Consider the following 26,896-nt stretch of genomic DNA (forward strand, 5'->3'; position numbering starts at 1 on the left):
CTAGATCATAGGCTGCAATTTCCACCATCTCTTGCAGACGAAAGGATGCCAACTTGTTAACTAATGTAACTGTATTCCTATTTGGAGTCTGCAAAACTGTTGGCCTTGTGACAGTGAGTTCCACAGGTTAATTATACATTTTTTAAAATCAATTTTCAATTTTGTTCCCTTGCTGTTTAATTCAACGTCTCCTTTGTTCAGCATCATGAGAAAAGCCATACTTGACACTCATTTTACCATGTCTATACCAGTCATTATCTTATGTACCTTTATCATTCCTCGCTTATTTACCTCCTCTCTGAACTAAACAGCCCCAGCCTTTTCTATCTCTCCTCCATTTGAAAGTCTCTCTCTGCCTCTAGGTATCTCCCTACCACATTCATCTGTCTCTGAACTTCTTTTATTGCCAGTATTTTCTTTTTCAGCAAGTAACTAGCACTGAAGACCGTATTCCAGGTGAAGGTGTACAACTGATTGCTATAATAGCATAACATTTTCAGTACTTTATCCCATTTTGTATGCAACCAACATTTTATTTAAGAGTTTTGAACATTACTCTACATTGAGCAGAGGTTTTCATTGAGTGTCCATAATGGGATTTAGGCCTTTTTTCCCTGAGGGATGAAAGTTAATTTTGAACCAATCACAGTGTACGGGATAGTTCCAAATTATGTCTTCCAATGTTTATTACTTGCTTGAATTTCATCTGCCATCATGTTGCCCATTCTCCTAGTGTTCTGAAGCTCCCCAGAATCTTCTCTTGTCTGGACTAATTTAAATTTTGTGCAGTCTCCAAACTGTGTGCCTCACTTTTAAACCTTTTCCTGAGATCACTGACAACTATATTAATAGATTCTATGGCCAGAAGGAACCAATCACCTAATCTGTTTTTTGCATAACACAGACCATACAACTTCCCCCTAAATAATATCGAACAACACGATCCCACTATTGAACTCTAAGGCACTCTACTCTGAACCTTTTGCCATGCTGAAAACTGACCACTTATTCTGACTCTGCTTTTGTCCCTGTAGCGAGATTGTAATACATGAAAGCACTTTCCCTCTTCTCCCCTACTTTCTTTCCTTAATAGCTTCTTGTGAGGGAATTCATCACAGGCTTTTTGAAAGTCCAAACATATAATATCAAACAGTTCTCCCTTATCTGTAGTCTCAGATGTTTTGAAATAATGTTGAGGCACTTGACCTCATTAAAGATTAAGTGTATGATAAATTAAACTTTAAAACTAAGAAATCTGAGTTCTTAATCTGTGCCAAATATATTTTCTTTCCACCCTGAAATTACTCAAAATTAGCCATATAACTTTAGCAAATTTCCCAAAACATTCCACCGTTTGGGTTAGAATAAATGTGTTAGAAAAAAACCTTAATTATGATGATTTTGCATTTGTCCACAGAAACACAAGATGAAATCCTGGCCTCACTGAAGTTAACTGGCATTTTACCACTGACTTCAACAGAGCCATGATTTCAGTCTGGGAGAATGAAGACACAGTCCCTGTTCCAAGAAGCTTTTAAGGTATACTCTTTGTTTTTGTAGAAAAAAAATCTCTTCTTCTCGCAGTTCTGTTTTCAGGGATTTTGTGCTGTCATCATTTCCCTGACTCTCCAGTTGCAACTGATTAAGTAGAGGTGCCACCTGCCCGTGTTTGCCCAGAAGCCTCCCTTTTTCTGATCGGCAAGGGTGCTCAGCACACTCTGCCGCTGTCTAGATTTCTGGGCTCAGGAGCATCCTCGAAGTCCCGGTTTTTTTCAGCTTAGAGTCGCTGGCAACCTTAAGCCTAGGTGTCCCGAGGCGGACAAACACCCCATCTCCGGGGGCGGGGGCCGGCCCCTGCTGCTAAGCGGTTCCCCGGGCCGCGCAGACCCCGGCACTCTGCTCCTCCTGTCCCGGGGCTGTGCCGCTGGGAGCCGCTCGGACCGCCTGGGGCCTGGCACTCAGTGCTGGGGCAGCCCGGCAGGTGCCCCCGGCCGGCGGGGACAGGCCTGGAGGGAAGCGAGCACCCGCCCCGTGGCCGGCCCTGGCCCTGTCCCGCCCCCGGAACGGACGCTCCGCCCCCCTGCCCCAGCGCCCCAGGACGCGGCTTCCCCCTCCCGGCGTGGGGCGGCGCGTCAGCCGCCGGGGAGAGGCGGAGGCCGCGGCGGGTTCTCGCCAGCCCCAGTCGCAGGGAAGCGCCGCTCCGGGAACACGACCGAAAAGGAAGCGACCCGCCCGGCCGGGAAGCCCCGCGCCGCCCCGCGCCTCGCCCCGCCCCGGGCAGCTGGTCCCTGCCGGCAGCGGGCACTGCCAGGCGTCCCTCCGCTTCGGGCTGCTGGGGCACCCGCTGGGCATTGCCAGGCGCCTGGGCACCGGCCATGGCTCGCCTCCGCCTGCTGCTGCTGCTGCTCCTGGGCCGCTGGCTGGCGCTCGGCGGCGCCTTCAATCTGGACGCGGACGGCCCGGCTGTTTACTCGGGCTCGGAGGGGAGTTACTTCGGCTTCGCTGTGGATTTCTTCGCGCCAGACTCCTCCTCGTACGTAGCTGCCAGCCCGGCGGGCGGGGGTCCGGGGGTGGGGCGGGGGTGTTGTAACCTGGGTCCCCCTTGGCGGCTCCAGGGCCGTGTGAGTCCCCAGAGGGGCTGTGGCCCCTGGTGGCAGCGTGAGAGCAAGTGTGAAAAATCAGGCCGGGGGTAGGGAGTTAATAGGCGCCTATATAAGACAAAGCCCCGACTATCGGGACGGTGACTATCGAATCAGGACATGATCTGGTCACCTTTGGTGGAGCCGTAAAGGGCCGGGAGAATTGTGAAATGAACAAAGCCTCCCATCCCGTCCTCTTGCCCTGTGCCCCGAAGCGGGCGAACATCCTGTTCTACTGTAGCTCGGGTCTCTAGACACTTGATTGCTTTTCTGGCACTCTCCGCTCTCCCACCCACCCCCTGCTTGCGCTGCGGTTTTGAGATTGACCAGATGCATCCCAAGCGTACAATGTTGAGGGTCGCTTTCTATGAAAGAGTGAGGGCGTTGTGTGAGTGGCTGTGGAAGTCACACAACGGGGTGGCTGAAAGAAACTCTGCTTTTGAAACTCTGATCACCTGTGGCCAAATGTGTCAAAGAACTTTGTCAGCCAGAAAAGTAATTCAGAAGTTCACAGAATAATAATAAAGACTAAGCTAAAAGGAGGCTACCTAGGCATTTAAATGGCTACTGTAGCATATTTTTTATTTGGGAGAAAATCAACCAAGTTCTCTGTATTAAGCCTTTCAGAAGAAAACCGGTGGCAGGCATTAGTGCAGGCCTGTTTGCTTTGAGGGGAGTGGCTAAATGGCCTAACATTAAGGATTTAAATATATAGATGCCCTGAAACAATAGGTTTAAATCTCAGGTGGAGGGGATCATCCCTTCATTCTTCCAGGGTATACTGATCTAGAGCCCACTTGAAATCAGTGGAAGTCCTTTTGTTTCCTTAGGCCCAAACTGAATCTTGTGCAGTTCAATCTATAGACTTGGCTTTTGAATGAGACCTTAAAAATTGTACTGCCTGGGCACTAAGGGCCATTTTTTAAACCAGATCCTTTTATGTGTGTCTGCATATGCGTACACAGTTACCATGATTGTGTGTACAACCTGGATATACAAAATTCTACTCCTTGCAAACATAGGATAGGTCCCTTTTGTTTTAAAACTGGTGTGCAAAATATATAGTTTTTCTTACTCATCATAGTTAAGGGCAGGGGCATAGACTTTGTGCTTGGACTGGAAAATTTTCTTAACAGTATTGCAAGACTGTCATAATGGTAAATATTATGTATGCAAATCTGGGCATGGGTTTGTATTTGCATTGTTGCATACAAAACACTGAGTATCCTGTTTTAAAAATCTGCCCAAGTAGCTCCCCTGGCAGTTAACAGAAATATAGGATTTTTTTTCTAATGACTTTATGAACTGAATCAACATATCTGTTTCCCACTCCAATATTGTGTATGAAGCTGTTTGACTTCATTGCTATAGTCCTTTGCAAAAGTGGAGGTATTTCAATGGTATATCTCTGAATTTTGTGAAGTATCTGAGGGTTCTAAAGGATCAAAAGTGCTCTAGAGATTGTTATTGATCATGTGCACTTCTTGAAGGTGTGAGATTTGAAGAAGTTGCAGTCCGATTTTAATTGGCACCTTAAAATAAGGATTCAGAATGACGTAGTTTGTGATTCACAAAAGTGTTCCATAGTTCTTCTTCTATCAACTCTTAGATTAATTATAATACTACAATTTATCTTTCTTAGGTGGGATACACATTATAGTTCTCCCTTTTTGTGCCCTCCCCACCCTTCAAAAATCAACTTTAGAGATAGAAGATTAGCATATATTTGACATACGGGGTGATTTTTCTACTCATCTCTTGATTTTAGCAGCTAGAATTTGTTTATAAACATATAAATATTGAGTAACACCTTTTTGTAAAGTATCAGCCTTGTTTGCATTCTTTGTTGCTCCAGTTAAGTAGAAGTCACCCTGCCTTAACTTGTAAATGTTGCAACACTCTTTTGTGCTGTCTTCATTCTGCAAGTTTTATACTATTATCTTTAGTTGTATATCTTGAGTAAGAATAGTAAATATGTAAACAAATTAGACTTTCCTATTGTATTCTGAGCCAACTCCCACTGAAGTCAATTATGGGGGATTTTCCCATTGATTTTAATGGGAGTCAGAGTGACCTCTTAATGCTTTATTGGAAAAGATCCTGGTTTACTATAGTGTTTGTTTGCCAATACTCTAAGGGTGAAAGCATTTTCCAAATGACCAGCCAAATGAGACACATGACTATCTTGTATGGGAATTCTTTTCCTTGGTGGTTTTTATATTGTTATGCAGTCAAAATATGTATCTTGTGTGCTTACCCTACAAAATTAAGCCTCACATTTACAGATGCAGATTTACCATCTATTTAACTTTAAGCACATCCCGTTCAATGAAATTATTCACTATTAATGCTCTTAAAGTTAAGAACATGTATAACTCTGCAGGATCAAGGTTTTATGTGCTACCCTACATTTTATACAATGGACCTGTTCAAGTGTTTGCAAAATCATTAGCTGTATTGCATATTTCATAAATGTATATATTTGCTGTGAAAGAGAGACACATTCTGAAATATCAACTTCATGATAGTTGCACCAGACTGCATACATACAAAGCAGTGATCATAATTAAGGCTATATTTTGTGTCAAGTATTTTTAGTAAAAGTCACAGATAGGTCATGGGCAGTAAACAAAAATTCACAGCCTGTGACCTGTTCATGACTTTTACTAAAAATACCAGTGAATAAAACTTGGTGGGGGGCTGCCTGGGGCCCCTGAGGGTGCTGAGGGAGGGAGCTCGGCTGCTTAGCGGGGGGCGGCCCGGGACACTCACTGGTGCTGGAGGGTTTGGGGGTGGCCGGGGACCCCCACTGGTGCTGGGGGGGCGCAGGTGGTGGCGCACGGCCCAGGACCCCTGCTGGTGCTGGTGGGCGGCAGTGCATGGCCCAGTACCCTTGCTGGTGCTGGGGGCGCGCGGGTGGTGGCATGTGGCCCGGGCCCCCGCTGGTGTTGGGGGCGACGGGTTGGCGGGCTGCCAGGCTCCCTACCGGGCTTTGTGCCTCCCCCTCCCAGTAGCAGCAGAGTTTGGGTGTGGGAGAGGGCAGAGGACGGGGTGAGGTGGGCTCTGGGCAGCGCTTACCTGGGGGGCTCCCCCGGAAGTGGTGACACCCCTTTGCTCAGCTGCTAGGCAGAGGACTGACTAGGAAGCTCTGCGCATTACCTCAGCCCATAGCGCTGGTCCTGACCAATGGGAGCTGCGAAGTTTAACGTCCAGAAAATTTAACGTCAAGAATGGAATGAAGCACGAGTTATAAACCTTAGTCCCCTCCAAAAAGCTGATTACAAATCTTGAAGCTTGTCCCTTGTACTAAATTTTCCTGTGTCACGCACTGCATAATTAGCCTTCGCTTTATCCCCACTGCATGCTTGTGGTTAAATAGCAAAGCTTTCATTGACTTCAGTGGTTCAGGATCAGATCCATGATTCTTCCTTTGTGTTATGCAGAAGCTTGACAGTGTATGTAAAAACATAGCTTGCCCATTTGGTCCAACCACTGTGCAAGAGAGAAAATAGGCAGTGAAGAACAAACTACATGATATCTTCAGTGGACCATTGTGCAGAAATTCAAGAAAACTGTTTTTCATTATGATTAGGAAAACGCATTTCGTGAAATCAATGTTGGATCACGTTACAGTAAAAGCTTTGTTATCTGGCATGTTGGGGGAATGGGGAGTGCCGGTAAGTCAAAAATTCCAGTTGACTAAGAAGGAGGGAGTTTGGGTGCAGGAGGGGGCTCAGGGCTGGGGGTTGGGGCATAGGAAGGGGTGGGGGGCGTGGGCTCTGGAAGAGAGTTTCGGTGCGGGAGGGGACAGAAGGTTGGGGGCACGAGAGGGGGTGCGATGTGCCAGATCCTGGCAGCACTCATCTCAGGCGGCTCCCTGCAAGTGGCAACATGTCCTTGGCTGCTCCTAGGCGGAGGCACGGCTGGGCGGCTCTACGTGCGGTCGCTGCCCATAGGAGTGCAGAGCCAGCACTTGCGGCAGGGTGGGGAGCAGCAGTACGGAGCCCCTGTGGCTGTCCCTCCACCTAGGAGTAGCAGGAACATGTCACCACTTCCAGGGAGCCACACTGAGCCAGGTAGGGAGCCAGCCGGCCCCACGCCAACCAGACTATAAACTGGACTTTCAGTGAAGATCAGAAATGCCGGTTTATAGAGCTTTTCAGTTGGTAAAGTGCCAGATAACACAGCTTTTACTGTGTATGATTTCTGCCAAACTTGTGACATGGATCATTGACCCCTGAGCCTTTTTTGTTGCTGCTGTGTAGAATTTTTTTGGGGTTTTTTTTTTTGTCACCTACTCTTCACTTGATATAGCTTCTTTAAGCTTTGCTTCATAAACGTATTAAGTCTTTAATGTGTTTATTTTTAACTTGCACATAATTTTTGCAGCATTTTTGTTACTCAATAAAAGTTTATTGTTTGGAAAATAATTCATCTTCATTAATTCTGAACATATGCTGCAAAGTGCCTGGCAGCAATGAGAGCACCCACTTAAGTTTTTATTGTAATCTCTGACACAACTCATAGGATCATTGTGACTTTGTCAATCATAAATGTACAGCAAGCACCACAAAATTCGTAGGTACACTGCCTGTTTTATGATCATAGATGTGCATCAAACATCACACAGTTCCTAACAGACCAAACTGCGGAGCCATGTGGAACACAGAACACCACAGTGTCTTACTGTGGCTCGCTGTTAAAGTGCTCTTCCAGAGCTTCCCTGATATAGCTCCTATATCTCCATGCTAACCTCTTCTGATAGCCCCTGTGTCTGGCTGTTCAGACTCAGCAGACAGCTGCTCTATCTCTGCCCTACATCCTGGCAGCAACTCTTCCCCTTTTGCTTTACAGATACTATGCTGGTAGTGGAATCTGTCAAGGTGGTTGGTCAGTGGATGGCTTTGTAAGGCAGGGGAAGGCTGGGTCACTGTTGGCATTGCAACGTTGCCAATAACAGTCTGCCTGTTGGGAAAGAAAGTCCTTGCTTGTAGCTTTCAGAACAGCCCTCTGTTCTTAGAGATGTGAGCATCATGCACCTTCCCTGACCAGACCACATTGATGTCAGTGAAGCATTCCCAGTGATCTACAGTTCTTGCATAAAAGTAGCCCTTTTTGTTGATGTACTCTGTGGCAAGGCAGTCTGGTGACAGAGTAGGGATATGTGTGCCCTCTCTTGCCCCCATAGTTTGAGAACCCGATTGCTGCAAATCCATCTATTGGCACCATGCAGGGTCCAAGAGTCAGAGCCCTGTGTACTGGGAGATGATTAATGGCCCTGTACACTTATATGACAGTGGCTCTCCACAGTGGATTTTCCCACTCCAAAATGATTTCTCATTGACCAGTAGCAACCTGGCATTGCAAGTGTCCACAGTGTGAATGCCACTTGATTTTCCACTGTCAGTGCAGCTCTCATTCTGGTGTCCCTGCACTGGAGAGCTGGGGGAGATCAGCACACAGATCCAGGAATGTGGCCTTGCGCATCCAAAAGTTCTGCAGCCACTCCTCATCATCCCAAGCCTACATAACAATGCCATCCCACCAGCCAGTGCTTGTTTCTCAGGCTTAGAACTGGCACTCCACCATTTTGCAGCTGCTCTGTGCACATCACCACCAATCTTGAATTGGTTCTCGCTATGTCCCACTGCAGTCTTTTCTCCAGAAAATCATCACGTTCTCCATGTCTCTTCTTGAGGCTCTGCAAATACAAGAGTATTATGTGTCCTGTGATTGTAATGCTCATGACAGTAATTCAGATTTGAGATGCTCCATGTTTCTGTCAGCCATGACAGACAGTGACAAGTCCCATGCAGGTTCATGGGATTTTCAAAATAGGAACAAAAGTTATGGAATAGAGATGACATCATGGGTTGGAGACAGTTGCATGATGGGATCTTGACCCTGGGGTCATGACTCGTTTTGACCCCACCATGCATTGCCAAAACCTTCCAAAAGAGACAGTGCACTGCTGGACAATAATGAGTTGCACACTGGGATACCTACTCATGGTGCACTGCACGTTGCATTGAAACAAGGACTCCTTTGTCTTGACTACATCAAGTACCTTTTTGTTTCTGACTGCCACCACCAGTTGTACCATCCCTGCACAAAAACCAGCAATGTTAAAAACATAATCTCATTGACTTCACTGGGGTTTGGATCAGGTCTTAAATTTTTGGGATTCACTTGTAATATGACTAGCTGGTCAGAAATAATCTGACTGATTTCAAAACATTGGGCCAGATCCTCAGCTAGTATAAATTACGTAGCTCCCTTTACTATACTGATTTACCCCAGCAAAAATCTGGTGTAGCCTTGCTTCACTTTGGTAAGTGCACTAAGAATTGCTTAAGTGAAAGTTTAGAAAACAGCAACTGAAATGTAGGGAAGATTAAGAAACCTGGGTGTTTCTACACCGGGGATATTTTCTAACCAGTGTTGAAGTTGGTTCAGCTAACTAATTTGCGAGCCTTACACTATGGTTATCTGAATCAGTTTCAGGACTGACTCTGTTTAAACAAGCCATGCTATCTAAAGCTGTCTAAAACCAGGTCTCTGCTATGGCTCTAACTGGTTTTAAAATCTAACTGAAAATATTCCTAGCATAGACAGGGGAATCCTATAACATAGTATGTTCTTATGAGTTTCTATAGGGGAGATACACTGGGAGTGCTGTCCTTTCTCTTCCTTTTGCTAGAAGCATTCTTTTCTTCTTTAACACGTTCATTTTGGTTGTACGTAAGGGTCAACCAACAAGGGGTCCCATTGTGCTAAGCTCTGTACAAACGCAGTGCAGTAGACAGTCTCTGTCCTGAAGAGCTTACAATCTAAATAGACCAGACAGACACAGGGTGAGGGAAGGGGTAGAACACATAAGCAGAGCAAACAATGTGATGACAGCAAAGAGCATGTTGGTTCCACAACTTTTTTATTTTTATTTTTTTTTGCTTTAGTTAGGAGGGGATGAGGTAAACAGAAAGGGAAGAGAAGAGGGATGAAGGGTACAGAGCAGGGACCAGCAAGGATGAAGGGCTCCAGCCCAAGCCCAAATATCTACACAGTGATTTTTAGCCCTTCAGCCTGAGCCCCACAAGCCCAAGTCAGCTGACCTAGGCTAGCCATGGCTATACCGCAGGTCTTTTATCCATTGTAGAGATACTGTGTGAGGGCAGGGGAGGGCTGAAGAAAACAGCCAATCATCATAGGGCAGAAAAAGTCCACTCAGAACTGTTAAAGGTTCTCTGAATATGGAGCTCACATGAGCAGATAAGGAGGGAGGTGACGTTTCCGGGGTCCTAGGGTCCTTGTTGTGTTTGGGTGGTCTCCCCTGCACAGTTCTATGTCCAGGGGGCGTGGAAGGAGGGGTTGGCCCAGTTTGCCTCATTTTACCTCCTCCCACCAGTGCAGCAGACCCTGCTTTGGCTGCTTCTGCCCCTACTGGCTGGAGTCTCTGGCTCTGACAAATAAATACAAATTTGACATAAATGATAGGAAGGCAGAGCTGCTCAATGCCTACTTTCCTTCATCCGACGAAGTGGGTATTCACCCATGAAAGCTCATGCTCCAATACGTCTGTTAGTCTATAACGTGCCACAGGACTCTTTGCTGCTTTTACAGATCCAGACTAACACGGCTACCCCTCTGATACACTACTTTCCTTCAGTCTTCTCACAAAAATAATATGTGACCGGATTACTAGTGAAGTTACCATAGACAGTAAAGGGGAAGGAATGCAGATCAGGATAAATGAAGAACACATCAGATACGTTCTGGCTAATTTGAATGAATTCAAGTCAGCGGGGCCTGATGATACTCATCCTTGGGTGCTGAAGGCATTAGGTGAAGAAATCTCAGTGTCACTGGCAATAATATTTGCAAACTCATAGATGACAGAAGAGATTCTGGAAGACTGGAGAAGGGCTAACCTAGTGCCCGTCTTTAAAAAGGAGAAGCCAGGGAAGTATAGACCAGTCAGCATGACCTTGATACCTGGTAAGCTACTAGAGCAGGGGTCGGCAACCGGTGGCTCGCGGCTCGCCAGGGTAAGCACCCTGGCAGGCCGGCCCGGTTTGTTTATCTGCCGCGTCGGCAAGTTCGGCCGATCGCGGCTCCCACTGGCCGCGGTTCGCGGTCCCAGGCCAATGCGGGAGGCAGGAAGCCGCGGCCAGAATATCCCTCGGCTCGCGCCGCTTCCTGCCTCCCGCATTGGCCTGGGACTGCGAACCGCGGCCGGCCGAACTTGCCGACGCGGCAGATAAACAAACCAGGCCGGCCTGCCAGGGTGCTTACCCTGGCGAGCCGCGAGCCACCGGTTGCCGACCCCTGTACTAGAGCAATGTATAAAACATACAATTTGGAAAGACCTGGAGGATGAAGAGGTGATCACTAGCAGCCAGCATGGGTTTACTAAGAACACATCATGCCAAACCAGCTTGATTTCCTTCCTTTACAGAGTAAATGGTTTGGTGGGTAGGGAGAATGCTGTGGACCTATACTTGGACTTTAGCAAGGCTTTTGACACAGTCCCACGTGAGTAACTATCAATGGAATGATGTCAGATTGGAGGGAGGTCTCAGGTGGGTTTCCACAGGGATCTGTTCTAGGTCTGGTGTTATTTAACGTCTTTATTAATGACCTGAGTGTAGGACTAGAGAGTATACTGATCAAATTTGCAAATGACACAAAGCTTGGGGGTTTGCAAACATTTTAGAAGATAGAGCTAAAATTCAAAGAGGTTTTGATAAATTGGAGAACTAGGCTATAGATAACAAAATGAAATTCAACAAAGGCGAATGTAAGGTGTTACACTTAGGGATGGACACCAGAGGACAGCTTTACATCCAGTGTTAATCACAGTGAGCTCAATTTTGAAGTCAAAACCAGGAGTATGTCAGGGGTATGTCATGTCTGCAATCCTCTTCAACATTGTCATTGACTGGGTAATGTGGCGTACAACAGAAGAGGCTTTAAATGGACACCCTTCTCATCCCTTGAAGACCTGGACTTCACAGATGACGTCACTCTACTATCACATACCTAATAACATATACAAGAAAAAACAACTCGACTCATCGCATTCAGCCAGCAAATTGGTTTGAAAATGAACTGAAATAAGACAGATATCATGACCTTTAATATTGCCTCACCATCACCAGTACGGATAGAGGATTATTCACATACGGATAGAAACATTCACATACTTGGGCAACACCACCAGCCAAGAAGGTGGAATGAGCCAGGACATCTGGAACAAAATCAGTAAAGCCAGAAACACCTTCAGAATCTTAAATACAGTCTGGAAATCATCAAAATACAACACCGAAACCAAACTCAAGATTTATCAGAGCGGCGTACTTTCAGTACTACTTTATAGTGCAGAATGCTGGGGAATGAGAAAGTATGACATGTCCAAACTGTCTTCATTCCATACAACTGCCTTAGAAAAATCCTCCCTATCTTTTTGGCCCAGAATAATCTCAAACGAAGATCTATTGACACAATGAAGCCAAGAGGATCTGAGCACCATCGCTGCCAGGAGGCGTTGGAGATGGATTGGTCATGTGCTTCAGATGGAAACTGATTCCATCACCAGAATAGCAATAAGATGGACACCTGAAGGCAAGTGGAAATGAGGCCGCTTGAAAACAACATGGCGAAGAGCTGTGGAAGCCAAGCTGAAAAACCTGGGGCACAGCTGGGGAACCATTGAAAGACTTGCCAGAAACAGACAGGAGTGGAGGAGCTTCATCACTGCGCTAAACATCAGAGGTGTAATAGGAACATGATGATGATGATGATGACACTTAGGGAAATAAAAACAAATGCACAAATACAGAATGAGAGTTAACTGGCTGGGCAGCAGCACTGCTGAAAAGGATCTGGGAGTTGTGGTGGATCACAACTTCAAGATGAGTCAGTAGCGCGATGCAGTTGCAAAAAAAAAAGCAAATGCAGTTTTAGGTTGCATTAACAGAGACATAGCATGCAAGTCATTCTACTTAGCGCTGGTTAGGTCTCAGCTGGAGTACTGGGTCCAATTTTGGTCACCAGTATTTAGAAAGGATGTAGAGAAACTGGAAAGGATCCAGAGATGAGCGACACAGATGATCAAAGGGATGGAATGCAAGCCATATGAGGAAAGGCTGAAGGAACTGGGTATGTTTAGTTTTGAAATGAGGCAATTAAGGGGGGACATAATAGTGGTCTTCAAACATTTGAAAGGCTGCAATAAAAAAATGGAGAAAAGTTGTTCTCTCTTGTGCTGCCATCTGTGGCAAGAGACAATGGTTTCAGACTACAGCATAGCAGATTTAGATTAAATCTCGGGGGCCGGGGGGGGACTTCCTAACTGTAAGGACAGTAGGACAATGGAACAGACTGCCTAGGGAGGTCATGGAAGCTCCTTCACTGCAGGTTTTCAAAAGGAGGCTAGATAACCGATTTGTTGTGTCTAAACCATCCATCTTGCAGGGGTTTAGACTAGATGTCCCTTGAGGTCTTTTCTAACCCTATGGTTCTGTGATTCTATGACACTGTTTTATTAAGCATTCCTCTCTGCATTGGTAGTAACACTTTTACCCACTGTCTGTATTTGAAAATGTATTCGAGGAAAATGGCCATCCGTGGCTTTAAAGGGAGGAATAGTGTCATAGTATTCATTATAAAATAGAAATAATACAATAGACTGCTTAGTAATTGCTGCCTCTTATTTTATATCCACACTGTTTTTCAGATTCAGACCCTAAAGAAAGTGCTGATTAGTCAAGCATGGTTCATGGAATTGTCGGAGTTTCTGAAAGATGTAATAATCTTGAGTTGAATGGGAGTGAGAAAAAGAAAGAGAAACCAAATCTGAATATACAGAAGTAGACTTTTGCAATCTGCAAGTTCTCACAGCCTTATGTCACAACAGCCACTGGGCAGAATGCACATCTAAATACACATGAAGATTTTAAAAATTATAATAGGTGTGAGAGAGAAAAGGGTTAGTTTTTGATGGGTTTCAATAAAGACTCAGTCATATGCCAAACGTGCAAATGTGTGGTTGACGTCAGCTGGGGTTCTTGGAGGGACTAATTAAAAAAAAATTGCTATTGCTAGGCTAACTTACCAGTTAGAATTTTTTTTAAATGAAAAATCCCAGATTTTTATCAAGGTTGGCCTTTGACTATCTGCCGTGAATTGCTTTTAGGTATGAAATGAACTAGAAGTGATGCCAGACTATTTTTTGTTTGTTTTTTTTTAACCAGGGTACACTACATCCTTTTCTGTCACACACACAAGATTGAATAACGAAAGGAGGGAAGGAAAGGCTGTCCAGCTAAATGTCTGTTTGAAATCTGAATCAGTCAGGAAATGTTTTAAACATGAATCTCTATTTACACTTTCTCAGCTGTCTGGTTTTTAGTCAAAATTTTGTTTTAACCTGCATTAACACAGGATCCAAAACAAACCCCCTAATCCGAACATCTCTGAATCTTGAAGTAGTTTGGATCCAAATTCTAAGTTTGTGTCTTAGAACCATGGTTACATAACTGTTTAAAGCACTACATAAGAGCTAAGCATTATTATTATTATTAATTAGTGACTGTGCTCTTGAACTTTGTGTTTTCTTTTTTACTTCAGGATATTTCTTCTGGTGGGCGCTCCAAAAGCGAACACTACACAACCTGACATTGTAGAAGGAGGCCAGGTGCTCAAGTGTAACTGGAATTCCAACAAAAACTGCCAGCCTGTTATATTTGATTCCAGAGGTAAAGTATGATATACTTGCTGTAAGTAGATGGAGCTTGTAATGTTTCCCATGCCCTAAGCAAAGTTTTTGGTAGCCTCAGAGTGACTCAAACTGACACTTTTTCCTAAAATACGTATTTATTTCTTTTTCCTAAAGTTAATTATGGACATGTACACATTCAAATCATTGTAATTTATTTATGTATGTTTTTATTTGTGGACTCAGTAATAAAAATAATGTTGTGAAAAGTAATATTTGTATGTTCTTTAATACCACTTTTCACGGCACACTTAGTAGCTAGCTGGAAGGCTGTGATAATTGATACTAGAAGTATCAGACCCTACTTGTAATATCACTTATCACAGCATTCCAGCTAGCTATTAAGTGTGCTGTGAAAAGTGGTATTAAAGAACATACAAATATTACTTTTCACAACAAGTATTATTTATCACATCTTCCCAGGTGAAAAATGATACTTGCATGTTTGTTCATCACTTTTTCTCAGCAAGCACCAAGACAAATTAAGCCCTGGAGGGGGAGGCAGCTTGGGCCAGGGGCGATGGAGGGATGGTTGTGGGGCTGGGAAAGGCAGTGGAGGGCCAGTATGATTGGGGGGTTGGGGTCTGCATGGCCAGAGCCAGGGGTCAGTGTCTGCTGCTGCATGGTCAGAGCTGGGGGCTGTGCAGCTGAAGCCAGAGGCTGGAAGCCGCTGCCATGTGGCCAGGACCAGGGGTCAACACTCAGGGTTGGCTCCCACCATATGTCGGTGGGAGCCTGGGACCAGAGCTAGGGACTAGTGGCCAGAGCCAGGGGCTAGAGGGCACCCGAAGTCCTGCAGCCTGGCTCCTGAAGTCCCGCTGCTGGAGCCTGCTGCCTAACCATCCCAGGGCTGAAGCCCATCCTCTCCCCAAGGTTGGTCAAGAACTCACCTTGCTTCTGCAGTGTTGTGCCCCACCTGTCTCCAGAGGCAGTTCAGGGAAGTGCATCCAGGAGCAACAAGGAGAGAGAGGAAGAGGCCAATACTTGCCCAGGAGGCTGTCATGGCCACACGAAAGGCCCCTGGTGGCCGCATTAGAGAAATTCTGCACCTAAGCAATGTCTGATAGTGTGGGCCTGTTCAGATTCAGATGAAGGGATGTGTTCCCAGTTAGTTTAAATGCAAGTTCTCTTGGTTTGGCTCACTAGTCAGGGCTTACTCTTCTTTCTCATTGAGAATTTCAGCGTGTTTGGTGTGTGCTGGAAGCTTATGTGATCACAAGTATTTCTTTATTAACTTTTTTTTGTTTAACCTGACTACAGCCCTGGTTATTCATTCATACTTTCTCTCTTGTATTCTGAAATATATCTAAGACATTACATGGTAAATACTGCCCTGACTTATGTGTCTGCACCTCCCACTCAGGTTATTCAAAAACATCAAACTGAAACCTGGGGGTGTAAACTGAAACAAAAGCAAAGGTTTTCATGAACAGAAATCCGTGGGGTTTTTACAACTCTAGTCATTTCACAATACTTACTTCACATCTTTGTCAGGATTTCTCAATAGGTATGTGATGAGAAATTAACCCATGTCAGCACTGTACTAAAATGGAAAACAATATTACACTGTGCTATGTTATCATTCCATTCAGTCTTTACGCTCTGTTACACTTAGTGATTTCCACCAGCTGTAGTAGGCTATGCGATAATCCACTGCACATGTTCCTACACTTGAGCCCATGGGTATTGAATCCTGTTTCCCACAGCTTGTTTTAGGCCAGCATGTGGAAAAACCATTGCGTGTCATGAGTGTGGATTAGCAAGACCTATATTAATGTGGCCTGAGGAAGCACTGGTGATTTAGAGCATTACAGGTCACCATCCATCTGTGCGTCTGTCAGTACTATCTATGTACATGTATGCACACGTGAGTTTTGGCTTGATAGGTTGTCATGCTTATTCTGAATTTGTAAATTATACTACAGTACAATAAAGATGCTACTCTTCTATTGCATTAATTTCTCTAGGTATCTCACCAAAGTCTCCGAAATCTGCACATGATACTAGAAATTGTTCTGTTTATTAGTTTCTAAATAGTTGAAAGCTGTACTTGGCATAGTGTGTATAAAACTCATATCAAGATTTGACTGATTTGTTCATTGGGAACAAACCATGGTTTTAAAGTTGTTTTGGCTGTAAAATCTCAGTCCACGGCTACCAGTATGTCAGACTGCTTAGGACATGAAAATAATAATTGTACACAGTTTTTAAGTTACTAGGGTTTCTCTCCCCCCCCCCCCCCTTCTGAACAGGGGTAAGAGTCATGAAATTCGGGGGTTGGATTTGACTGGAAAGTAGTGTTGGCACTAGCTTTAGATATCATAATGGTCTATCACATATTTGTTCTTCAAAGTATTTCTTAACATATATCTAGAAATAAGACTGACTTTTTTTTTAACATTTATTTCACAATACCCTAAAGCATGCTAAGTACTTTACAGCACAGATACAACAAGGGTGAAATCTTGACACCATCAGACTCAATGGCAAAGCTCCCATTGACATCAGTGGAGCCAGGATTTCACCCCAGGTCCTTGCCTCAAAGAAACCTTTTCTCGTTTCCCTCATGTCCAAAGTTAGGTGGTAAAAGAGTGTAGGTTGTGAGAGGATGAAACTTAAATATGACCATGTGGGTGCCTAGTTTAGTCCTGCAAGATTAATTAAAACCTATTTTAAGCAAATAAATCCTGCAAATGTACTCCTGATATCGAAAATATTCTCTGACTCTCCCATAAGGGATGGGCTAGTACTCAAAGCCATATTCAGGCAACAAGACTTAAGAGCAGCACATCCAGGAATCTGAATGTTTAACACAGCTGACACTTCTGATGTGACATGAGCTTTAGAAACTCAGATTCTCAGGTGTCTTGTGTTTTATATTCACTCTAAATCATTGATTATAACCCTTTTGCAAACCACCCTGTTGAGTTCTGAACAGTCCTTTTGATAGGGTAAGATTGGTTTTAGTATAGTTGAGGCTTGTCAATCAAGTCAATGACTTCTGTACAAATATCTTTGACCAGAATACTTCTTATGTACATCTCCTGCTTGCAGTAATCTCTTTTGAAAATTTGATATTCTGAATTAAGTCAGTAGTACAAATGGCCTTGAATAACCAAATTGCAGATGTTTAGCAGTTCATGATTAACATACTTTTTGTTAGGGAATCTCTTTTTTTTTCTTCCCCCTTTAAATATCATCATTATTAGATGCTTTATAAATACCAAGAAATATAGGGGATATTCTGGTAATTGATCTTCTTTTTGACATTAAGCACTGTAGATGAATGTTATTGACATGTATTGCAATAAAATTTTATAGCATTTTTACAACCAGACTGATAAGTATGCCACTAGTACAGAAATCAGTGTAGGCTTCAATAAATGATAGAGTAAAATTTCATATATAGGAAGAAGGTTTTGAGAAGTCTACTGATGAAAAGTGCTGTCTAAGAGAAAGAGATTACTAGGGCCTGGTCTACACTAGGGGCGGGGGGTGAGGGGTGTAGATGTAAGATACGCAACTTCAGCTACGGGAATAGCGTAGCTGAAGTCGATGTATCTTATTTCGACTTACCTCCCGTCCTCACGGCACGGGATCGACGGCCGCGGCTCCCCCTGTTGACTCTGTAACTGCCGCTCGCCTTGGTGCAGTTCTGGAGTCGACAGGAGCACGTTTGGGGATCGATATATCGTGTCTAGACGAGACGTGAAATATCAATCCCCATTAAATCAATTGCTACCCGCCAATCAGGCGGGTAGTCTGGACGTACCCTAGCTAGTCAATGAAAGCAGGATGCCAGCCCCATTTGTGCAGGCTGTATTTTTAAAAGTTCAGTTGGTATTTCTTTCAAATCTTGTAGTTCATTTTCATCCACTGGATGTTAGTTAGCATCTGGTCAACAGATTAAGGAGAAATACGTTCGTAGTCTAAATCAGGATGCTCAGACACCTCTATACATTTGAAAGTAGAGCTCTTTAAAGGACATTACGCAGTTAGGGCCCCAAGTTTAAATTTACTTTTTTTCAAAACCTGTTATAAAAATATATTGCAAACTTTTCTTTTATTTAACCACAGTAGCTATATTTGCCTTAGGTTAGTGTGCAAGATCAAAAAAGCGAAACTGATTGTAAACTGCTAGCAGAGGTAAAGCTGTATTTAAGTTGGAGCTGTAAGCAGAAAGCTATGCTTTAGCCAGACACAAGTTATTGGGCTCAGTGCAAGGGAAATGGATGAAATTTGATGGCCTCTGATACAGGATACAGATGATCCTTTCTGGCCTTAATTGAACCTGTGAATTGAGGGAGTACAGTTTCAATGTCCGAGCTGAACGTAATTCAAAAACATAAACTTCAAATGCTCTAAAGTATATTAGCTAGGAAAATAATTTCAATATGAATAATCATAGGCCCTGATCCTGCAATCCATTCCACACAGGACCTCTGTGCAGATTCTCAATTACTTCAGTGGGAACCTGTCATGCCGCTCAAATTGCAGGATTGGGGCTTAAACTGGTCTAATTAAAATAGATAAGAATTTTGTTTTAAAGATCAGAGGGGTAGCCGTGTTAGTCTGGATCTGTAAAAGCAGCAAAGAGTCCTGTGGCACCTTATAGACTAACAGATGTATTGGCGCATGAGCTTTCGTGGGTGAAAGCTCATGCTCCAATACGTCTGTAAATCTATAATGTGCCACAGTACACTCGGCTGTTTTAAATATGGTTTCAGATGTTGATAGTGGAACAAAATCACCAGTGTAAGAGAGCAGAATTTGTCTGTATTTCTGTGTCTTTGATAAGCTTTATGTTTTCTGGATTATGCTGAAGTACAGTCTTGGACGCTGCTAGCAATCTTTATAAGAGTTCTGTAATTAATAGATCTTTCTATGCTAGCTGAAAGATTTCTGCTAGATATAGAACCCCCAGGGGCAAGTGGCAAAAGGAGATGTGCCTCTTCTCTGGTGATCACAATTAATGAATCAGTTTAGGCTCTGAATATTTACAATAGGCTTTCCCATATGCCAGGCAAAGTAGGTAGAGGAAAAGGCCTCACTACTATAATGCATGTCTCTACTCATCAAGGTATGTACTACTGGGCAAACAAGCAGTGTTTTATTTGTATTTTTGCCTTAGGTAATGGGCACATTAGGTTCCTGGAACTTAAAGATAAGAATTTCATAGCTGAATCATGGTGGCTCAGGAGAATTTTTATTCAGATACATTTTAAGTTATTAAAATTTCATTTGAGTGTTTATGGAAGTGCTGTATTTATCACACTGTGTCTGGGAGATTAAAATGTATATTTATACTCCAGAAAAACAGGGCAGTCAATGCATTGTAACAATGCAATCTCTTTTAATGTGCGTAGCTGGTTCCTTGCCATTATCAGGCCAGTAGTTCAGATTGCCAAAGCAGAATCATATTTTCTTTTTTTTAAAAGTGCATGGCAGGAAGAAGGATGGCATTTTGATCTCTTTAGAGCAGAAATCTATTCAGATACTTTGTAAAGTACATGTGAAGTTTGGTTGCTAATGGAGGTAAGTCTGTTACACAACCTTTTGTGAGAGAGTCTGTGAGAAAGTTAAACTAAGCCTCTTGCCCATAATGGTTATTTTTGTATTGGAGGTTCTCATTCTCTTTCATCCTGTGTCCCTTTATTCAGCCACTTGCAAACAGATATTCCTCAGAATTCTCTGTTCCTGTATTTCTCTTCCTATGACCTTTTAAGCAGTCTTTTAAGGGCCTATAAGAATCCTCAAAATAGTTTATGGCAGTGGTTCTCAAACTTTTGTACTGGTGACCCCTTTCACATAGCAAGCCTCTGAGTGCGACCCCCACTTATAAATTATTATTTTTTTAATATATTTAACACCATTATAAATGCTGGCGGCAAAGCGGGACTTAGGGTGGAGGCTGACAGCTTGCGACCCCCCCTGTGTAATAACCTCATGACCCCCTGAGGGGTCCCGACCCCCAGTTTGAGAACGCCTGGTTTATGGGGAGGCCCTAGAGTCTAACATAAGAGCCAGGGGGCTCTCAATAAAATTGATAGGCAGCAGCTTTAAAACAAACGTAAGGAAGTACTTCTTCACACAACACACAGCTAGGGTTGCCAACTTTCGAACTGCACAAAACCGAGCACCCCAGCCACGCCCCTTCCCCGAGGTTATGTCTCCCGCTCATTACATTCCCCCTTCCTCGGTGGCTCGCTCTCCCCCACCCTCACTCACTTTCACTGGGCTGGGACAGGGATTTGGGGTGCAAAAGGGGGTGAGGACTCTGGCTGGGGGTCCAGGCTCTGGGATGGGGCCAGGGATGAATGGGTTTGGGGTGCAGGAGGGGGCTCCAGGTTGGGGGGTGGGGCAGAGGGGTCCTGGTGGGGAACTGCGGCCAGTGGGAGTGCAGAGCCGGTGCTCGGGGCAGGGGCAGCATGTGGCGCCCCATGGTCCCCCTGCCTAGGAGCCAGACCTGTTGGCCACTTCCGAGGTGCAGCACAGAGACAGGACAGGTAGGGAGTAGTCTGCCTTAGCTCCATAGCACTGCCAAGCGGACTTTTAACTGCCTGGTCAGCAGTGCTGACCGGAGCTGCCAAGGTCCCTTTTCGACTGGGCATTTTGATCGAAAACCAGATACCCGGTCACCTTACACACAGTCAATCTGTGGAATTTGTTGCCAGGGGATGCTGTGAAGGCCAAAAGTAGAACTGGGTTCAAAAAAGGAATTGGCTATGTTCATGGAGGATAGGTCCATCAACGGCTATTAGCCTGGATGGGCAGGAAGGCAGCCCCGTTGTCTGAGAACCAGACGCTGTGACTGAATGACCAAAGGACAGATCACTCTACAGTTGCCCTGTTCTGTGCGTTCCCTTTGAAGCATCTGGCATTGGCAACTGTTGGAAGACAGAATACTGGGCTTGATGAACCATTGGTCTTATGTTCCTAAGGAAAATCAATTGTCATTTACTGAGTGAATCTTCAATAGAAGACCGTATGCAGGGAACTGGAAAATGCTTGTAATTCCTCCGTAGCATGTGGTGGGGGCTAGGGAGAGAATGATTTGAGTCTCACATCATACACACATTTCTCCCTGTGTATTTTGAGTGGTTAACTGAGTGGAACCTCTGCAGCTTGCAGGGTCATCCATCACTACTTTATTTCTCATATGTTGCACAAATGCTAATTCCTGAGTGTTGTTTAGAAATGGCAACGTAAAACAGATTACTCCCAAGAGTATTTGGCTGTTTTGTTAATGGAAAACGTAGCATTCTCTCTGTGTATGGACTAACATTTAATTAAATCGGTTTCTTCTTTAATTGTTCATATCTAGTGAGAATTCCATTTTATGAAGGTAATATGAAACTTAAGTAATGGCTTTCCTGCCTGTGGTATATAATACAGGCAGATTTGAGCCTTAAGTGGTTCTGGGGTCAAAGACAGGAGTTCTCTCTCTTTTTTTTTTTTAAACTCCCTAGGGCTGGAGTCAGTAGAAGCTTTGCCTACACTAGGGTTTTTAGTCACTGATGTAGCTAGACAAGTTTGAAACTCCTTTCTGTAGGAACTGCTTCCTGGTGGTTGTACTAGGGTTGTACAGAGCTGGTCCCAAAGGAAAGCACACACTCTACCCTCCTCAGGGTTGACACAATGGGTGTGCTTCCCCCCCATGAGTTGAAGATCTCTAGATGCTATTGTACCGGGCTTTTTTAAAACAAATTTCCACTCAAACTGCTTTGAGAGACTGAAAGGCACTTGTTCTAAAGTAATCACTGATCCTCCTAAAAGCCACTCCATGCCTGAGAATGTCTGTCTAGATATTGGTGTAAATCAGTGGGGCAGTTATCTCTTCTTTATTTCCTGCAGAATAAGTACTGCAGTTTCTTTGTACTTACAAGCAAGAAGAGTGAGGTCAAAATGAAAATATGGTCCAGATTATCTTCATCAATAGTTTCCAGAATTCTGCATTGATGGTTCCCTCTGAAAAGCCTTTGCCGCTGGGAATTGGTGGTAAGCGCTCAGTAACCTGCCTGGGAATGGCCTACTTTTGAAATGCAAGAGAACCAGCAATCCACCCCCCAACGCAAGCCCACTGCAACCCCAATTGCAAGACAACTCCGCAACCCACCCCCCTTCAACAGCCACTTACAGTATCTAGAGAGAGAGAACACATATCGATAAGATTGATAACATTGCATGTCTCCTAACTCTCATGTGACTCAAACCATCTCTCGCACACGTGTGGTGCACTTGTGTGTTGGTGGGCAGACAGCTGCTGTATTTTCAACAGTTCTGATCATGTTGTTGCTTAAGCCAGGGGAGGGCAAACTGCAGCCCGCGGGCCGAATCCGGCCCATCAGGGATTTCAGTCTGGCCCGTGGGATTGCTGGCCCCGTGGCACAGCAGGGCCAGGCAGGCTCCCTGTCTGCCTGGCCCTGCCCCGCTCCCAGAAGCGGCCAGCACCACATCCCTGCGTCCCCTGGGGGAGGGGGAGGGGAGGCAGAGGGGTCCATGCGCTGCCCTCACCTGCAGGCACCACCCACCGCAGCTCCCATTGACTGGGAACAGGGAACCACGGCCAATGGAAGCTTTGGAGGTGGTACCCACAGTTGAGGGCAGCAAGCGGCAGAGCCACCTGCCCCACCCCACCTCTGGGAGCTACTGTCAGACACGCTGGCCACTTTCGGGAGCGGCACGGGGCCAGGGCAGGCCGGGAGCCTGCCTTAGCCCCGCTGCGCACCACTGCAGAGCCGCTCAAGGTAAGCGGTGCCAGGCCAGAGCCTGCACCTTGAACCCCTCCTGCACCCTGCACCCCAGCCCCCTGCCTTGGGCCCCCTAACTCCCTGTCTTGAGCCACTTGCTGCACCCTCCTGCACCCCAACCCCCTGAGCTCCCTCCCACACTCCGTACCCCCTCCTGCACCCCAGTCCCCTGCCCTGAGCTCCCTGCCATACCCCAACCCCCTGCCATACCCCAACCCCCTGCCCTGAGCCTCCTCCTGCACCCTGGCCCCTTGCCCTGACCCCCTTACTGCACACCCTGCACTCCCTCTTGCACCCCAACCCTCTGCCCCAGCCCTACATTCATGGCCCTGCATGCAATTTCCCCACTCAAATGTGGCCTTCGGGCCAAAAAGTTTGTCCACCGCTGACGTAAACTGAAGAAGTGGGAACTATGCAGCATCGTCAGCTGGACACAGAAACTTTTAACGTGAGGTATCCCAGTGTATTGTGGTGATAATGCAAATCTTTAGACCCACATACAAAAACAACCTGGCAGATTAAATTATTTTTCTGGCAACTGGCAAGTCTATAAAAATATTGGCCAGGCCAGTCAAATACCAGCCAGGTGGTAACCCTAGCCCTGGCCCAGTTGCATCTGTCTCTTCTTTTTTCTGCCCCTTTTTTCTCCTTGTCTGCTCCGTACTTTTTTCTGTTTTTTCATTGTTTCCCTCCTTCTCTTGTTTGGCTTTTGTTTTTATAACACTTCTTCCTCCCCCACGTGCATCACATTCCCCCTCTGGCTCATAAGAGGGCTACTTAATGCTAAGAGCAATGGCTGCATGGAGCTGGGCTATGTTTGCTTCCACTGGTTGATCTGGTAAGAGAATCTGCAACCCTGTACAGCAGGGGTCGGCAACCTTTCAGAAGTGGCGTGACGAGTCTTCATTTAGTCACTCTGATTTAAGGTTTCACGTGCCAGTCATACATTTTAACATTTTTAGAAGGTCTCTTTCTATAAGTCTATAATATATAACTAAACTATTGTTGTATGAAAAGTAAATAAGGTTTTTAAAATGTTTAAGAAGCTTCATTTAAAATTAAATTAAAATGCAGAGCCCCCCCGGACTGGTGGCCAGGACTCAGGCAGTGTGAGTGCCACTGAAAATCAGCTCATATGCCGGCTTTGGCACCCATGCCATAGGTTGCATACCCCTGGTCTAGCAGATAAAGACTTTCTGAATGATACCTCAAAAGACTGACTTTGTACAAAACATAACCTAATTACATGACAGTGGTGAATATTGGGGTGTCACAACATCACCAGACAAATGGTTTAAAATTTGTTTCATTTTAAAAAATACATTGGATGTTCAGTGGAAAAAATATTTGTTTTAGGGTAAATGTAAAATATCTTGTGTCAGGCAGTGCACGTTGTTTTTGTAACTTTAACTTGACTGTGTTGCAGATCTACTGATGAGTGTACAGTATAAGTGCTAAGTGATTTTTTTCCATTCCTGTTTCTTATTCACTGAGTAGCTTAATACATCACTGTCACAAAGTGTGTTAACACTGGAAATTTTATTTTTTTGAATTTCCTGACTTCTTATTACTTTAACAATGTAAACATAACATAGCACTAGCAGTTTCTTTGAACTCAGTTACTTCTTAAAACTCCCTGGAGTTTTCTTTCTGTGTTCAAATACAACTTCAGCATTTGTTAAGAAGCTGTGGATGTTTAGTGATTCTTCAATACAAACGCTGTGGTGAAATCTACTTCCAGAACAATATACACTGTATAATTGCAAAGAGATCATTTAGTAATAATTTCTCTTCCTTTGAAGATACAGAGTTACTGGTTTCCCAACCAGATTGCTATAAACAAAACTCGCTATAAACAAAACATGTTGGGAAAACCTTGTCTACCTTCAACCTCATGACCTATCTGTGAAAACATAACTTGTGTTTTAAACTCTGGCTTTAAAAATTAGATTTTCGGGATTCAGATGGGAAAACTATGATCCTTATAACAAATAGTTTCTTTTCTCAGTTCTCTCCTTTCTTCCCCTTCCCCCCCAAATTTTGTGTAGCGGTCCTTTACTGTACAGGGCGGATGCTCTAGCACATACTCTGGGCTTTGCATCTGATTTCCTGCCTTTGTTGGGTGGCAGCCAGATCTGGTAATTTGTTCATAGTGAAAATCTGCACAGGCGTTGAACTGTAGCTAAATTTTACTACACCACCCTCTCTCTTTTCCTTCTGAAACCAAATTATATAAAGCTTGCTAAAAGGTATGATTCACACTATGAGCTGCACATAGGGTTGCCAACTTTCTGCTCTCACAAAATCGAACACCGTTGCCTTGTCCTGCCCCGCCCCTTTTCTGAGGCCCCGCCCCTTTTCTGAGGCCCTGTCCATTCCATCCCCCTTCCCTTTGTTGCTCGCTCTCCTCACCCTGACTCATTTGCTCATTTTCACTGGGCTGGCTCAGGATATTGGGGTGCAGGAGGGGGTGAGGGCTCTGGGGTGGGGATGGGGATGAGAGATGCTTTGAGGTTTTGAGTGTGGGAGGGGGTTAGGGTGTGTGAGGGCTCTGGCTGAAGGTGCAGACTCTGGAGTGGGGCTGGGAATGAGGGGTTTGGAAGGTGGGAAGGGGTCGGGGTGCAGGCTCTGGGTGGCACTTACCTCAAGCAGCTCCCAGAAGCAGGGGCATGTCCCCGCACTGGCTCCTATGTGGCGGCGTGGCCAGGCAGCTCTGTGCACTGCCCCGTCCGCAGGCGCCGACCCTGCAGCTTCCATTGGGAGCCACGGAACCGGCGCTTGGGGAGTGGACAGTGTGCGGAGCCCCCTGGCTGCCCCTAAACGTAGTAGCCAGAGGAGGGACATGCTGCTGCTTCCGGGAGCCGCGCAGAGTCACGGCAGGTAGGCAGGTAGCCTGCCTTAGCCACGCTGTGCCACCGATTGGACTTTTATCGGCCCAGTCAGTGGTGCCGATCGGAGCTGCTGGCGTTATGGTTAAAACCCAGACATCTGGCAACCCTAACTGCACACCTTCAGCTTTTTCTGAAAATCTGTTTCCTAGTCTATGTCTACACTATACACCACTAGCAGTGACGTGTGGGGTATGTGTAGCTGCACGCAGCAGTGAAAGGCTCTGGCAGGGTGGAGGCAACAGTGAAAGGCTCCAGTAAGGGGGAGCTGGTGGAGCCTTTCCTTGCTGCATTCCCGCTGCCGGTGCCTTTCCCCACATTCCCTGTGGTATGAAAAGGCTCCAGTAGCAGAGAGGCAGCAGGACACTACACTGCTGAAAATAGTGGCATAGACCAGGAGGCATGCCTTGGGCAGCTAGAGAGCTGTATAGGGTATGCACTCAAATACACCCTTGAAGGCTATGGATATGTACTCATTCTACTTGCCTAAACCATGCCTGACTGTGTATACTGCTATTAGTACCCATGCTTGGGGAGCTACTCATGTATATGCACTACACCTCTGAAAGAAGGTGCATCCTTACTGCTGCACCCACTAGTTTTACCTGTTTGGGGCCAGTCTCTCATTGCTTTGTGGCATGCAACTTACCGTCCATGCCCCTCCCTCCTCACAGCCTTGTAACTCAGTAGGGCTGGTCTTACACACACACACAGAGATCCACCTACCGCTGAAAGTATTTCCAAATCTTGCCTAGCTGATGGTTTCTTGAGATGCTGAAAGGTAGTTCACATTAGTTGTACAGACTGGGGATGTCCTCCTCTTTAGAGAAGGTTAGCCTTATT

General features: G+C 45.2%; 1 protein-coding gene across 1 annotated transcript in view; it reads left to right on the forward strand.

Moving 5' to 3' along the window:
* The first annotated feature begins 2,197 nt into the window (after positions 1-2,197).
* ITGAV (integrin subunit alpha V) overlaps positions 2,198-26,896 on the forward strand; it is a 78,083-nt gene continuing 53,384 nt past the window's right edge. Inside the window, exons 1-2 of the mRNA XM_045032712.1 lie at positions 2,198-2,533; positions 14,268-14,395. Of these exons, the coding sequence (XP_044888647.1) occupies positions 2,376-2,533; positions 14,268-14,395 (286 nt within the window). The 5' untranslated portion in view covers positions 2,198-2,375. The remainder of the gene's footprint in view (positions 2,534-14,267; positions 14,396-26,896) is intronic.

Source organism: Mauremys mutica, chromosome 10 (assembly GCF_020497125.1).
Source record: "Mauremys mutica isolate MM-2020 ecotype Southern chromosome 10, ASM2049712v1, whole genome shotgun sequence".
Lineage (NCBI taxonomy): Eukaryota > Metazoa > Chordata > Testudines > Geoemydidae > Mauremys > Mauremys mutica.